Source organism: Cinclus cinclus, chromosome 18, assembly GCF_963662255.1.
Source record: "Cinclus cinclus chromosome 18, bCinCin1.1, whole genome shotgun sequence".
NCBI classification, from domain to species: Eukaryota; Metazoa; Chordata; class Aves; order Passeriformes; family Cinclidae; genus Cinclus; species Cinclus cinclus.
In genome coordinates, this window is record NC_085063.1 from 4,434,979 (window position 1) to 4,450,190 (window position 15,212).

At 43.4% G+C, this 15,212-nt stretch overlaps 1 protein-coding gene across 1 annotated transcript in view; it reads left to right on the forward strand.

Moving 5' to 3' along the window:
- PTPRT (protein tyrosine phosphatase receptor type T) overlaps nucleotides 1-15,212 on the forward strand; it is a 428,744-nt gene that overhangs the window by 329,171 nt on the left and 84,361 nt on the right. The window contains exon 12 of the mRNA XM_062505329.1: nucleotides 7,645-7,918. Coding sequence (XP_062361313.1) covers nucleotides 7,645-7,918 — 274 coding nt within the window. The remainder of the gene's footprint in view (nucleotides 1-7,644; nucleotides 7,919-15,212) is intronic.

Here is a 15,212-nt window from a genome sequence, read left to right on the forward strand (position 1 = left end):
GAACACACAAAAATAACTCCAAAATGAAGGCTATGGTGTGAATAACTTTGCAATATGAGAAACTATTTCCTCAAGTAGCATCACTATTATCAGCTTTTTTTTTTGTGAATGCATTGCAGATGCGAGCAAACTGATTGATGACAGTGCAGCCCAGTATTCTTAATGGGCTACTTTTTGAGTCTTTGGAACAGCCAAGCACATTCCAGAAGATGACACTGTAGAACAATCTTTTTATATATTTTTTTTTTTGCCTACCCTGTGCATGAAATGGTTTATTGAAAGCAAACCTTCACTTCAGCATATTGTATTCTGCATGGAGCTGTTCCAGGGTGCAATGGAAAGAGTAGTGATCTTTAATTGATTTTAATGTGTTTTGAATCAGTTCTTAAACAGACACAAAATTGCAGAACAGAGCACTGGGGCCTGTCAGTGCATCCTAGGTGGCTGTGAAACGCAGTTCATTATGGCTTGTAGATTAGTTTCAGGGGTTCTGATTAAAAAATGCTATTGGAGGTACTGAGGGTGACATTTTGGGGTATGTGAAGGCAGTAACTCAGTTCTCAGGAATATATTTGCACGTGTTTGCCTCCAGAAAACTTTATGAACCTGGAAGCTCTCTGGGAAGTTGACTCTTGGGTGCCTGAATGTTTGATTGCAGGAGGTGCCTGGTCAGGAAATTCACCCTTGGAGCCCAAGGAAAGCAGTGCTGCAGTGGGTGCTCAGAGCAGAGTGTCAGCATCAGCCTTTATGGCAGTTATCCCTTGAGTTCTTGTAAGCTTTAGGGAAATGTATGTTATAGAAAGCTTTTTTAGACTTGGTTTGGGTTGAATTTTTTACAAAATCTCCTGTATGCTGATTGATGGTGGGCTGGAGGCACATTGTGAGAAGTATATTTACAGTTTAATGTCACAGTTTTTCAGGGTCAACTATACAGAGTACCTTTCTTCAAAATTCCCATTCTTTTATTTCTTACTGGCTCTGTGGCAGAACTCAGGCCTTAATATCGATATTTTTAAGAGGGAGAAATTAAGATGTTGATGCTGCCCTTCTGTCTCAGTGTGTGCACCACCGAGTGCAGCTTGGCCATAAAACAAGCATCTGCAAACCCAATGGATAATCTGAATTCCAAATGTGGGTATCAGGCAGCACATCAAACCCTCTCCTGTTCCAGTATCCTGGGAGATGGCTCCATACTGTCAGAGTAAACGTGATGAACCTTCATGGATATAGACAGATATACTCACTTTGGCTCAACTAAATTTAACACGATCATAAGTTAAATGAAATAATTAAATGATAAAAAGCAGGTGCTCAGTATCTGTAGCTGGAGTTTTGTGTGGCCCACAAGGGAAAAGAAGCTGAAGTGGTTTTTGGTCCCCCTATTATTGTACCTTTGTCCCTGTTCATGTGCTGCCTACGCCTTTTCTTTATCTCTGTGCATCACTGACCCCTGTGCATTGGTCAGACAGTATTTGGGGTATATTATCAGGGGTTTGGGTGGCCTTTTTGGAATAGTTGGGTCTGTTCCTTCCATAGAATATGTGCAGGAATGGAAATTCAGCATCCAGCTCCATGTCAGCTGCTACATCCTATATGGGGAGGTACAAACCTTTTCTATCCTTCATTCATTTGCTCCTCTTTGTGCTTCATTCATTGAATTAAAATAGCCAGTAACAAGGTAACCACTAGTCTCTTATTTCCTGTAGCCCATCAAAGAGTTGATATCTGAATAGTAATATTTGATATCTGAAAGTAATGTGTTAATCTGAGCTAGAAGTGGGAAGTTCCTGTTCTCTGTAGGACAAACAACAAAACCTGCTCACAGTCATCTGCTGAAAAAAAAGCACTACAAGATCAAGCTGTACTAATTGCCACTTATTTTTGCTCCCTGGGAGAAAATAATATTGGAAATAATATATAGCTGATAATAAATTTATGTGTTAAATGAAAATATATTAAATCTTTATATAATGTGAAGGGAAGTTTAATCACGAGATTGGTCCAGAGGGAGTACTCAGCTGCTGAAACATTGTTTCTTTTAAGATTTAATAATTCAGGTGAGTGGATCACTGCAAGGTTACAAAGAAATTATATTCCTTTTCCTACCCTCTCATTATCAAGAGTGTAGTGAAGGTTTCACCTTGTTGACATGTCAGGATACCAAAGTGCATGGGCCAGATGTTGGATGCTTTATGGAGAGAGCTCTGACTCAGCTCTTCCTCCCCACATTCCTGTGCATCCTACATTCAAAATTTGAGACTGGTCTTAATACTTAATTTGTGGACTGGTGTTGTCTCAATCTGTCCTGAAAAAAACAAAATCAAGATCAGGGAAAGGAGAAGCCTGAGGCAAACAGAGAGATATCCATCACAGAAATGGGCTGTGACTGGCAATGTTGGTTTTTTTTTTCACTCAGAATAGGGAACTCATCATTTAAAAAATTACCTTGTAGATGGTGATAAGGGCACCTTTCATTCCTCTGCAGACAACACTTGAGCTGTGGCCCATTAAGGTGGGTGCTTTTATCAGTGATTTACAGCTGAGCTGTCAAAAACTTTAAAAAGCTTCTATTAAATTGATGTGGATTTATCTACCTAAGACCTCTGAAATTTATAAAGGAGCCCAGTTTTGGCCTCCTTTTCTAATCAGAATGTGCAGCTGCACACAGGGCACTCAGCTCCCCAGCCTTCTAGGAGGTCAGGCATTTGTTTTTTGGCCCAGATCTGAGAATCCCTCAAGAGCTCTCTGGAAAGCAGAGCCTGTAGATGTTTGGGAAGCAATCCCTGGTGTTTTTTATGGGGACAGCAGCATTATTTGTCTGTACCAGAGCGGGCTGGGTGGCACTGGGAGCACAAAACCCCTGCTAACTGCCACCCTGCAGCACATCCTTGCGTGTTTGATTACAGTCTTCCCAAATGTGTCCTGATGTTAAAAACTGGAATGCAGGAGTTAGTGTGGCTGTATCATCTTTCATTTCACTGGCACTGAAGTTATTACCTCGTGTAGGAGTTGGAATGCTCTGTTTATGTTGTCTCTTTTAATGTCATTTCTATGTATGACACTGACTCTCATATCCAGCTGGGTGTTTGGCATTGATTCCTGCCAGGAAAGCCATGTTAGCTGATCCTGGCTGGGAGAGATGGGCAGAGCCCCAGGAGATCCCTGTTACTGCCTACCTGGTAGATGGAATAAGAGTTGATAGAATTGTTTGTGTATCTCCTCCTTATTTTCATTGCCTGCTTGCTTTTTTAATCCCTCCCTCCAGTACCACTTTTTTGGAAAACCACTCCTCCCTCCCCTTGTCTGTAATTGCATTGGTGTTACAGAACTGTCAGGAATAGCAAATTGCAAAGGGTAGACCCTGCTGAGCCCTGACCTAGACGAGTGAGTGCAGCTGAAGGGCTCTTTCAGGCCAGAAGGGCAGATCCTACTCACCAAGTTTGTCCTGAGTTAGTGCCCAGCCACGATCTTGGGGGCTGCGGTGTATCCCCCCAAGTTCCCATCTTCTGACCAAAGTTGGATTAGTATTACTCTTTTGAGAAATGTTGTAGTAATGCAGATGGTCTGCTAAACTTTAGGGTGGCTAATAGGATATTTGCTACTCAGAATTCCCACAGCAGTTCCACTTGGGTGTAGGATCAGTGGGGTTTTGCTCCAAGTTACAAGAGCACCTCAATGCAGCTGTGGAAGCACTTGCTGTGCTTTGCAGCACTTCACTGGTTAATGCAGAGGAGTTGATCTCTGAAAATGCCCTAAAGGCAGGCAGCAAAATTCTGCTCCTAGGTACAAACAGAACAGTAGGAGAGGAGCATAACTCAAAAGAAACCCCTAACCAAACCAAACAAAAAAAAAACAAACCCCAAAACAAACAAAAACCAAACCAAACACAAAACAAACAAATCCAGCAAAACACAAAACCAACAAAACAAACCAAAATGAACACACACACACACACACACACACACACACAACAATTATAGAAAACAAACAAAAAAGAGTCTGTATCAGTCTGTGTCCTTGCTGGGGTGAACTGGGAATGCTGCCCTTCTGGAGGGTCTAGACAGATCAAAATACTGGGATTGAAACAGAAAGTGAGACCCAGAGTAACCATTTGATAAGGGACCAGAGCTCAGAGTCTTAATCTTCATCCCAAAGTAAGCTTTGAACTCAGACGTGCTCTTGGCTGTTGAGCACTTCCTTTGAGAGTGGCCTCTTGACCAGGCTCAGGGAAGAGTGAGGCTGGAGGATGCTGCACCCAAGCCAAGAAGGAAAAGCAAAGCTGAAGGTGCTGTGTCAGTCAGTGTGAGCTGGGGCATCAGGGAGAGCAATGCCATGAGAGCAAGTGTCCCCCCCAGGTGTCACCAGAGGGAGCAATGACAGCCGGGCCAGTATCTACCTGTTCCATGGAAAAGGAGGCAGCATTTGCAGGAGATGAACAGGATTTTAACTTCAACACAAGGGGGACATTAAAAGCAAAATTTCAGGCCACTCCAAGAGTGAGTTTTTGCTGTGAAGTGAAGAAGTATGTTAACAGCAAAGTGGGAAAAAGAAAATGTGACAGAAGAGAGGCAAAAGAGTATCTGTGACTGGGTTCTCTATGTATCACAACTCTTGCTCATGATAAAAAGTGCCTGTAGTGCTCTAATGATTTGGGGAAGACTTCAGTTCCCTGGCAGTTCATGTCCCTGGGAGCTTCCCCTTCTCCAAAGACAGACAGTGCATGAGTTCATGGCTTGCACGTGGGATAACCAAGAGAACGAGTGTCACCCTTAGGTCTGGGGAGAGAGGAGGAGGGAGTTCTTGTCCTCTGTGTAGGCTGAAAGCAGATTAATATATGTATATATGTGTGTATGTATATATATATTTGTGTATATACCTAAAGGAAACATTTTCTATGACCAGAAAATGCAAGTATTTAGGATTGGGTGAAACAGAAACCTGATGTTTTTAGGTTAGAAGGCATCTGGCAAATAAAAAAGTGACAGCTGCAATTTTGCACGGGGCTGACAAACAAAATTACGAACTTTCCCAGTAGTAGATTATTATTGCCAGAGAGAAGGGCCAGAATAAGAATGTACACAGTCAGTAAAAGTGGCCTAACCAGCCCAGTAGGAGTTGCTATTGCTGAGCTGAGGACAGGGTTTGTACTGAACAGGCTTGCAGCTCCCACTGCATCCTCAGTGATAACAAAGTGTTGCTTGGAAACCTGTTTTTGTATTTTTATAATGGCAAAATAAATATCAGAGAAGGTCTAAAATATTTTATTAAAGGCCTTGATGAACTGTAGGAGGAGGAGTTTCCAAAAAACTGATGGGACATCATTAAAGGCTGCAGTCCATGCAGCTGGTGCTCCTGCTACATTAGCAAATGCCAGTGTAAGGACAGCTTCAGTCTTGAGTAATTCATAAATTGCTCGTGTTTGTACAGATTAGCTGGGATTGTGTCTAGCAGTGGGAGCCAAAAGGTTTCCAAGTGCTTCCCTGCCTGCCCTGCTGTCAGCAGAGCATGAGCCAGATCCCCGTGGGCCCCAGGAGCTGGGAATTCCAAATTAGGAACTGGGAATTCAAAAGCAGGAGCTGGGAATTCAAAGGCAAGAACTGGGAATTCAAAAGCAGGAGCTGGGAATTCAAAAGCAGGAACTGGGAATTCAGAAGCAGGAACTGGGAATTCAAAGGCAGGAACTGGGAATTCAAAGGCAGGAACTGGGAATTCAAAAGCAGGAGCTGGGAATTCAAAGGCAGGAGCTGGGAATTCAAAAGCAGGAACTGGGAATTCAAAAGTAGGAACTGGGAATTCAAAATTAGGAACTGGGAATTCAAAGGCAGGAACCGGGAATTCAAAAGCAGGAACTGGGAATTCAAAAGTAGGAACTGGGAATTCAAAGGCAGGAACTGGGAATTCAAAGGCAGGAACTGGGAATTCAAAAGTAGGAACTGGGAATTCAAAAGTAGGGACTGGGAATTCAAAAGCAGGAACTGGGAATTCAAAATTAGGAACTTGGAATTCAAAGGCAGGAGCTGGGAATTCAAAGGCAGGAACTGGGAATTCAAAAGCAGGAGCTGGGAATTCAAAGGCAGGAACTGGGAATTCAAAGGCAGGAACTGGGAATTCAAAAGCAGGAACTGGGAATTCAAAGGCAGGAACTGGGAATTCAAAGGCAGGAACTGGGAATTCAAAAGCAGGAACTGGGAATTCAAAGGCAGGAACTGGGAATTCAAAGGCAGGAGCTGGGAATTCAAAAGCAGGAGCTGGGACTTCTTTCAGCCCTGCGCTGGAGGAGCCAGAGCTCCACTTCTCACAGGAGCATTAATGAGCTATTGTTATGCTAGAAATTTGCCAGACCGATCTTTTGCAGCAATGAGCCTGTGAAAGCCAGGACAATGATACACTTCGGGCTGGTCCCAATCTCTTAATCGATCTCCCTTGTCTTGGTGAACAAAGGCCCAGCCTGACACAGACAGGTGAGGGCAGCACATCTGAATAGCCTGACACGAAGTGAAATGACTGCAGCCCTATCTCTCTTTGTCAAGTGTGTGAGTGGTGTTAAACAGACAGTAAAACCTGCCTGGGCTATAACAGCATCAAACTCCAGGGCTTTGTTAGCTGCCTGAGGAGGAAAGAAAAAAAAGCAGAGTGCATTTGAATGCCTTACAGGCTCTGAGCCTGGAATAGTAAACCAGAAATAACAAGATTGCTATTATATATCATAATGGCCAAAAGCTTAGCAGGAATGCAAAAGGATTACCATTTCATAGAGTCAGAGGGAATATGAGGAGTTGTTGTTTTTTCTTGAAACAAAAGTGGATTGAGAGAGCTGTAAAGCCTCCTGCTCAGTACATAAACAGTCTAAATGGATGGGAGATGAGACTTGCCACTGGGAATTAGAGAATTCTACATTGCAGGATATCCCAGAAAGAGGTCATAGAACACCAGAATTGTTTGGCTTGGAAGGAAACTTAAACCCCATCTAGTTTCAACTCCCTGCCATGGGCAGGGACACCTTCCACTGTCCCAGGCTGTTCCCAGCCCCAGTGTCCAGCCTGGCCTTGGACACTGCCAGGGATCCAGGGGCAGCCACAGCTGCTCTGGGCACCCTGTGCCAGGGGCTCACCAGGTCCTTATGTGGACATCAAGTTATGAGGGAGGGCCAAAAAAAAAAAAAAAAAAAAAGATGTTCAAGATTCTTTTTGGTCTGAACAGCTTTTTGTACCCTGAAACTGTTTCCAAAGGCACCTGACACCACTGCCACCTGCCCATGCTCTCCTGTACTGCAGCCACCATTTGGCCCAAGCAAACAATTCATGTTTCACTTTGGTGGCTGAAGGAGAAACCATCTGCTTGCCAACATTCAGCACATTAAAAATCCATTCTAGTCTGGATGTTTTATTAGTTACTCCTTTTCCTAAAGAGTGACATGATTGAAATCTACTCGGACTTCCAGCAAGGTTTATCCTGATTTACTCAATTAAAGTAACAGAGCACATGGCCCGCATCTTGTCCCCACAGTGACTTTCAGTGGCCACTGCCCTGCTGCTGGTGTGCCAGGAGCTGTGCTTGCTCTACTCTTGTCCTTTTATTTCTGGAAACATTCCTGACATTCAAGGCTCTGGGGTCTCTAATCTCACCTTTCTCTCTCCCTCCCAGTGTCTACCAGCTTGTTGTCAAGGAGGAGAAGCTGCAGAAAGCCCGGAGAGCTGCAGACATCATTGAGTGCTTCTCAGTGCCAGTGAGCTACAAGAATGCCTCCAGTCTGGACTCCCCCCACTACTTTGCAGCTGAGCTGAAGCCCATCAACCTTCCTGTCACACAGCCCTTCACCGTGGGTGACAACAAGACCTACAATGGCTACTGGAATGCTCCTCTTTCCCCCCTGAAAAGCTACAGCATATACTTCCAGGCTCTTAGCAAGGCCAATGGAGTAAGTGCAGGGGAAATTGAGCTGCATCTGTAGGTGTGACTGCCTCTCTCTGTCCTCCTCATCATTCTCCTTCCTTCTCGATTGGATGCTGGTTTTACTTCTTCTTATTACCCTCTTACAGAAATTTGATGAAAATCAAGCATGCCATTACTTGTCCTTCACTGAAATCTCTCTCTGATGCTCAGATCCAATGAGAAATCTGTTGAGGACCCTGATTCTGTAAAGGCACATGTTGCCATGTGATTTACTAAATGAGCTGCTTAGAACTTAGATACTTTTTTTATCTTTTCATAAGCATGAATGCCAGGGTAGGGGCTATTGTGCTTTTAAAAGCCATAATTGCAGTATCTTGATAGTTCACAGTGCTTGTGATTTTGGAGGAGATGTGATGAATTTGGATTACCTTGGAGCTTGCACTTGGCCATATCATAATGCAGCACTTGTGGATGGGAGTTTCAACTTGAGGAAGTCAGGTACTGCAGTGGGGACTGTCTGCCTGTCTGTCCTACCCTTCTGCAGTGCTGTATTTTTACATATCTTTACTCTGTGGTACTGGGTTTAAAATGCAGACTGCCCAGGAAATGTAGCCCACCCCATTCTCAAATGACACACACAGTGCCACATCACACCCCATCCCACTGCAGGAAAACAGGAGGCCTCTCTTCCCTCTTCTCTTGCAGCTCAGGATAATTTTACCATTTCAGGACCTTTTACCTCTCTTGTTTCAGGCCAGATCCAGCCTCAGTGGATCACCTTCCTCCCCTTTGGCTCTCCAGCTGTTCTCCATTAACACACAACACAAGAGAATTTGCCACTGAAGAGGCTGAGAGCATTAACAAGGCATCACAGATTTGGGTAGCAGAGTCTGCTATTATTAGCATGTTTGCCAGTGCATTCAGGAATTTAATTTTAACATAGATAAATTCTCTACGATATCACCCCTGAGAGAGCAAATTTGCAAACATCAGTCAAAGGTGAATGGTGCAGGATTTAGTGGCTTTTATACCTGAAATGCAGCTGCACATTGCAGAGCACTGGGATGGTTTCACAGGCTGGAAGTGCCAATGACTGTTCACAACACATCTTAGTGATTTACACCCTTCATTTATCACCATTTTCCTGCAGAGCTTCAGCTGTGTGGCTGACAAATACAAAATCTCTTCAACACTGTGCTGGTTTTCACCTTGGTTTCCTTTCTAGCCAATACAGTTTCTTTCCAGCACTGCTCAATTAATTCAGTTTTGGATTTGCCTTTATAAAAGAAATTGTGAATGTATGTGTACGTCTCTCTGTTTCTAGTTAGTTCCCCATGTGTGATAGTTAATGCTAGTGAATGGATCCCCAGGGAAGAAGAAACTTTATTTGCTTAAGTACAATATAATATGCCATAAATGGGTTGTGTGGATGGATGTGTAGGCTTCCCTTTGCCTTCTGGATTCAGGAAGCACTGGTGTTCCTGCTTTTCCTCACCCTACATCTCACCCTACAGTCCAGGTGTTGAAAGGATGTTAGCTTGGGTTGTCCTAACAGGAACAAGACTGTAAAGGCTTTTTAAGCATGAGTTAATCAAATAGTCTTAACATAACAAGGCACAGTTCATGACAGGATGAGACTTGTCCAGCCAGACAGAGTAAATTCCTATTTGAGAAAGCAATTTCTTCCTGTGGTAATACTTTCTATTTCTACAGGATATGCTTTATTTATCCTCAAAGTGTAGTGCTGTGGGTAAAAGTATAGAGGAAATACTCAAAAGTGGAATATGGATCTTCAGAGGAGTAGCTTCTGTTCTGATCTCTTCTGTTTCTTGGTAAAATCATTAAATCCCACATTTCAAATATTAGGGTTCATTTGCATTCATTCTTTTGCAGCTGTAAATAGTAGGTTTTTGTTCCATTCCCAGAATTATTTGTAGGTATCATTTTTATTTAAGAGTTCTGGGTTTTCACTTCTCTGTAACCTGAGCAGATTTGACTGGTCTTGGAAAATCCTACAAATAATTACGGATGCAAGATGGCATTTTCATCCCTGGAAGTATCCAAAGCCAGGTTGTATGGGATTTGGAGCAACCTGGGATAATGGAAGGTGTCCCTGCCCATGGCAGGGCATTGGAACTGGATGGTCTTTAAGGTCACTTCCAACCCAAACCATTCCATGATTTTTGATAAGGCACACCTGCAAAAAACCTGCAACAATAACAATTTAGCATAGTTAAAATAGAGCCTTATGTTCCCTTACACATGAAAAAAATTAACAGAACATTGCCACTCATTTTTTAATTAGGATATTCTATAGTTTCATTAATCACTGATGGTTGTGGAATGATGAAATTTCTTTCCACACTTGGAAGCTGCAATCAGAAGCCTTCATGCAGTGAACCAGAACATCTCCTTTGGAAACAGAAGGCTCTGGGTAGAGCTTAATTTGAAGAAACAGCCTGGATTTGGTCAAAAAGCTTGATTAGGAGGAGGTTAGTAGTGTTGTAGGAATTCTGTATTTTTTGAGGTTCTCTGAACATGGAGGGTTGTGCTCATTTGGTGTTCCCGTCTGCTCTGCAGCCATTAGCTCTGATTGTTACACTGAAAGGAACATAATTAACAGCTGGATGCAAAACAAGTGTGGCAAATTGCTGCAGAAGCAGATCACGAGCTCTTGTGCCTTCTCTCGTGCACTGTGGTACTTGTCTCGGAGTCTGAATGAAGAAGCTGTCACTGGCTGGATCCATCTCCCGGGCACTTGGGTGCAGTTTGGTCACTGAGGTGCTGCCTCCAGACAGGAGGCTGAGAAGAACATGGTGAGACTGAGTTGTTTTCAGCTTTGTTGTACAAAACACTTCCAAATTGTGTGGACTTCCCTCCTCGGCACTGCTGACAGCCAGATGCTGTGCTGAAATGTGAGGGAGGGGAGAAAAAGGAAGGGGACACAGAAACTCCAGGCTTTGTGGCTGTGGGAATGAGAAGCTCCCTTAGTTAATGTTTAGTCGATAGAAGGAGTCAGCACAAGAGGTGGCACAGAAGCAGAGGGGACATTCGACTTGGCTCTGCTCTGGCAGCATCTCCAGACACTGTCACAGCCATCCAGGTAGGGATCTGCTGTTTGCTGCTTGTCCTGGTGCCACCTGCTACAGATGGCTGCCTGATGGAGCATGAAGATTGGCTTGTCTGAAAACCCTCCCTGAGCTCAGCCCCTTTAAAACTCCAGCCCTTCCAGTACTTTTCCCTCTGAAAGGTGAGGCCAGGTTGACAGCCCCGTGTTGCTCCTTATCCTTACACTGGCTCAATAACCCAACTGGGATGCTGCAGGTTTCACTGTCCCCAGGTCTTTATCTGGCTCACTGCAGGTCTCTGGTTGCTGATCCAGCACCACGCTCCAATGGGGAGGATTCTTGTTTGTTGTATGAAACCTGCCTGAATTTTTGAGCAGCTCATAAACCAGAGCTCCTTAAAAAAATCCTTTCTGGAGCTGCATTTACCTCATTGAGTTAAAATGAAATCTGTAACAGCACAGTTGCAATCAATAACGCTTGGCCATTTTTCCTTTAAATGGGAGATGAGCAGGAGCTTGTGTAACACAGCTGGGAGTGATAGGGGGGATGCTGCCAGCTGCTCTGCCAGCCTGGTGGTCCAACAGGTGACTGATGTCTTCAACCCAGAATTGTGAAAAGTAGCACTGCAGGAATCAATGAGAATATTATTTTTTTTTGAGGGAATGATAGACTCTACCGAAATTCCTATTGATTTTTTTCCTCTCTAATGACTTGTACTACATGCACAATCGGGCAGCTCATTATTATCAGGGGGCTTGAGGCTGGATTTCTTGATGCTGACAGGTCTGCTCACAGCACACAGCATTATTCTTCTGGGACATTATGGAGGTATGGATAGAGCTGCCAGCAGAGATACCATTCATCCCTGTGGAGATGGCCATGAAAAAAACAAGGAGGTGTTTGAGATCAGCACAAGCCGTGCTCTGAAAGATGAAATGGCACCAGGGCTGCCTGCATCACTTCTGTGAGCTACTAACCAGCTTTAGGGAGCTCTGTGGTCAGGAGGATTTTGGGTGTACAGTTTATCCACTTACATTCACTCCTTCTTAATCTCATCTTGGAGGTGCTGGTGCAGAAATAAAGCAGCTGTGAGAACACTTCACTCTCTGTATACCCGTTTCCACATTTGGTTGACCAGAGGATGTGGACCTGAGTGGTTTCTGCATAATAAATAAAATCCTCCTCCAGCCTACCTCATTTTTGAGAGGTTGAGAGGAGTGGGTATCCAATCATCAACTACAGATCACTGAAATAACTTCCTATTGTAAATAATTTACCACTTTGTTAAACCTCCCTTCTCCAAATGACACAGATACTTTAAAAAAAAATGCTGATAATTGGAATAGCAAAATTAGGTTTGGCTTAGTCTCTGGAAGGAAATAGCAGTTTCCTGAAGCTGGCAATAAAAATTATAGGGGAGTCTACTGACCCTGCACAGACACATTTTGAGACTGCAAACCACTGGCTGCAGTGGGATAGAAAATAAACACAGAATTTAGAACTCTCCTGAAGTAGGGCAAAATTTGTTGAAGACCAAAAATATAATTCCTTAAGACTGGACAAACGCATGTTTTCTACCCTGTGTGAAGCAGGTTGCCAACAAGTTCCATGTTCAGCTCTGGGATGTGGGGAACCAAAGGTGGAACTGAGGCCAAGGGGAGAGCGGCGATTCCTTCTCTGGTCCGTGCACCAGATAAAACTGATAAAAAAAGATAAAACTGCTGTTCCCAGTTTGAGCTGCCTGAAAACTCTGCCTGTTGTAGGGCTGCCCCAATGGCACATCTGGGGACAGCAGCTCCCACTGGTGCTGGCAGGTGGTTCTTCAGGCAAGGTTCTTCAGGCTCTGCCTGCTGCAGAGTCATGACCGCAGTAAAGGAAAGGGAAAATGGAGGGTGTGGAAACAGATGGATGGAAAAGCGTTGCTGCTTTCATTGTTGTTCGTAGTCTGTGAACAGCAAGCTGTCAGTTTTCAAAGAAAAGGGGGAAAAAAAGATCATGTGGCTTTTTAGGTTGTGAAGATGCAGCTGTCACATAAACATATGTCCTGCTGCCCCCGTCGCCCTTTTCTGCAGAAAATTATTCCCATCCAAACACTGGAGAGACAGAGGCAGAACTCGTCTTGTTATCATCCATTTCACTTGAGTGAAATGTGTATTTAAGAACCTCAGTAATTAGTAGGTAGCAGCAGCTCCTTTGCTTCAGAAATGAAAGAATAAAGCTGTATTAAAAGAATGTTTTAGAAAGCCCTGGAAGCTCGGGGATGCTAAAGCAGGCTCATTCAGTGTGCAGTTTGCAGGCTGTGGGCAGGAGCTGTGTGAGCACTGAGGGCTCGCCCAGCTCCTCAGCACAGGGCTGTCTGCAGAGCATCCCCAGCTTGTGCTCCTCCAGGAACAGCTGCCAGCACCCTGGAACACAGTGCTCATTGTGTCCATGGTGTATGGACTTAAAAATAGAGCCAGGGTTCAGCCTCGAGGGAGGGTACACCATCATCTTTTTTTTTTTCCCCACAGGTAAGTAAGTTGCAGAAAATAAATTTCCATCAATATGTTGGGTGAGACATGTGAATGGCTTATTCTGCAGTGAGCTTTCAGGATGTGGAGCATGTTGGAAGGTGAGGGTTGGATGAAGAGCTGCAGGATGTAGTCATGAGGTGTTTTCCTATTGCAGGATCTCAGTGAGAATGTGCCTACATTGCTCCATTACTGTTTGGCTGTAAAATATCTGCCTTTACCTGGCAGTGATGCAGAGTTGAAGCAGCACTAGCATCTTAATTTAAGTTATTCCTGTGAGTTCAGCCATAACATGAAACAGATATGCAGGATATGTTGGCTCTCTGGTTATCATTAAGATTGTTGTAGATATCTAAGACCTTGTAAAACCTCTGTGATACCATAAAATGGGAATTATGTATCACAACATTTGAAAGAATGTTCAGAAACAACTATTCAGAGACTGAATTTTGGGGAATTATTTGGGGTTTTATTCTAAAACTTCTATTATTACCTCTTTATCTATTTTTTTGCCTTTGCTTTAAGCAATTTAGATGGATCCTTGATAATTACCTACACTGTTTATTACTGCTTTGCTGGTGGCTGGAGAGAACCCTGCATTGATAGGACAAGAAGTAGTGTGCACAAATTGAAAGATTGGAAATGTAGCTTAGGGGAAAAAAAATAAAAGCATTTTCCCTGCCTATGGCACTTCAAGGTGCATTCCAACCCATTAACATTCTGTGATCTTTACTGTGTATAGGAAAGCACCTTGAAGCAAAACCAATATTTTTCAGAAAACAAACATGATTGTGGGAAAGTGGGTTTACTGTTTTTGGGGGGGATGATTGGGTTGTGGGTTGTTTTTTTGTTGTTGATTTTTTTTGTTGTTGTTGTTTTTTTTTTTGGGGGGGAGATGTATTTATTTATTTATTGTGTTTCTTCTTAAAAAGATTCACGCAAACTTACGATTCTCAGTATCAACCAAACAAAAATAGAGTAAATTGAAAGGGATCTCATTTTTATGAGACACCAAAGAGATGAGCAGGCCTGATCAGTGGAAAGCAACAGAATAATCAACCCTAATCCAGAATATGGGCTAAATTCAAGTCTTTAAACTTTAGCACCCCTGGGAGCTGGGACCCTGGTGTCTGCGCAGGTTCTTTTATGCTTTTTTTCTCAGAAGATGCAATTTGAAATGGAGTTCTGAAATCCACGTCTTGTTCCTCTAGCCCTGGCTTTTGGCAGTGCCAGTTCTCCTAAGAGCTGTGCTTGTGCTCAGGGCAGCCATCAGTAGATGCAGATGCAAACAGAACAAATTCTCTTTTCCTAAATCACCCTGTGGGAGGGTCTCATGCAGGAATACACACATGTTCAAATGAGATCACTCCAGATTCTTCTTTTTCCAGCACTGCCTAATTTCTCCAGCTTTCTGTTACATTCTGAAGTCAGCAGAAAGCAACAAATACACAAGAAAATTTTCCTCAACAAAATGTGAGCACGTGTCCATCTATTTGTAGACAACAAAAACCCTGTCTCTTTTTTTTTTTATTTTATTTTACTCTTCATTGCTGATTTGCCAGGTCAGCTTGCTGAATACCAGAAACTACATCAGGATCTCTCTGTCTTCTGGCTCCCAGCACTATGTGCAGAGACAGCTCTGAAAACAAAGCTGTCTTTTTCGTGCTTCATACATCACAAACAGCAAGAAGGACTTTGGATTTCCAGAATAATTGGCATTTCCAACTTGTAGCCCACAAGG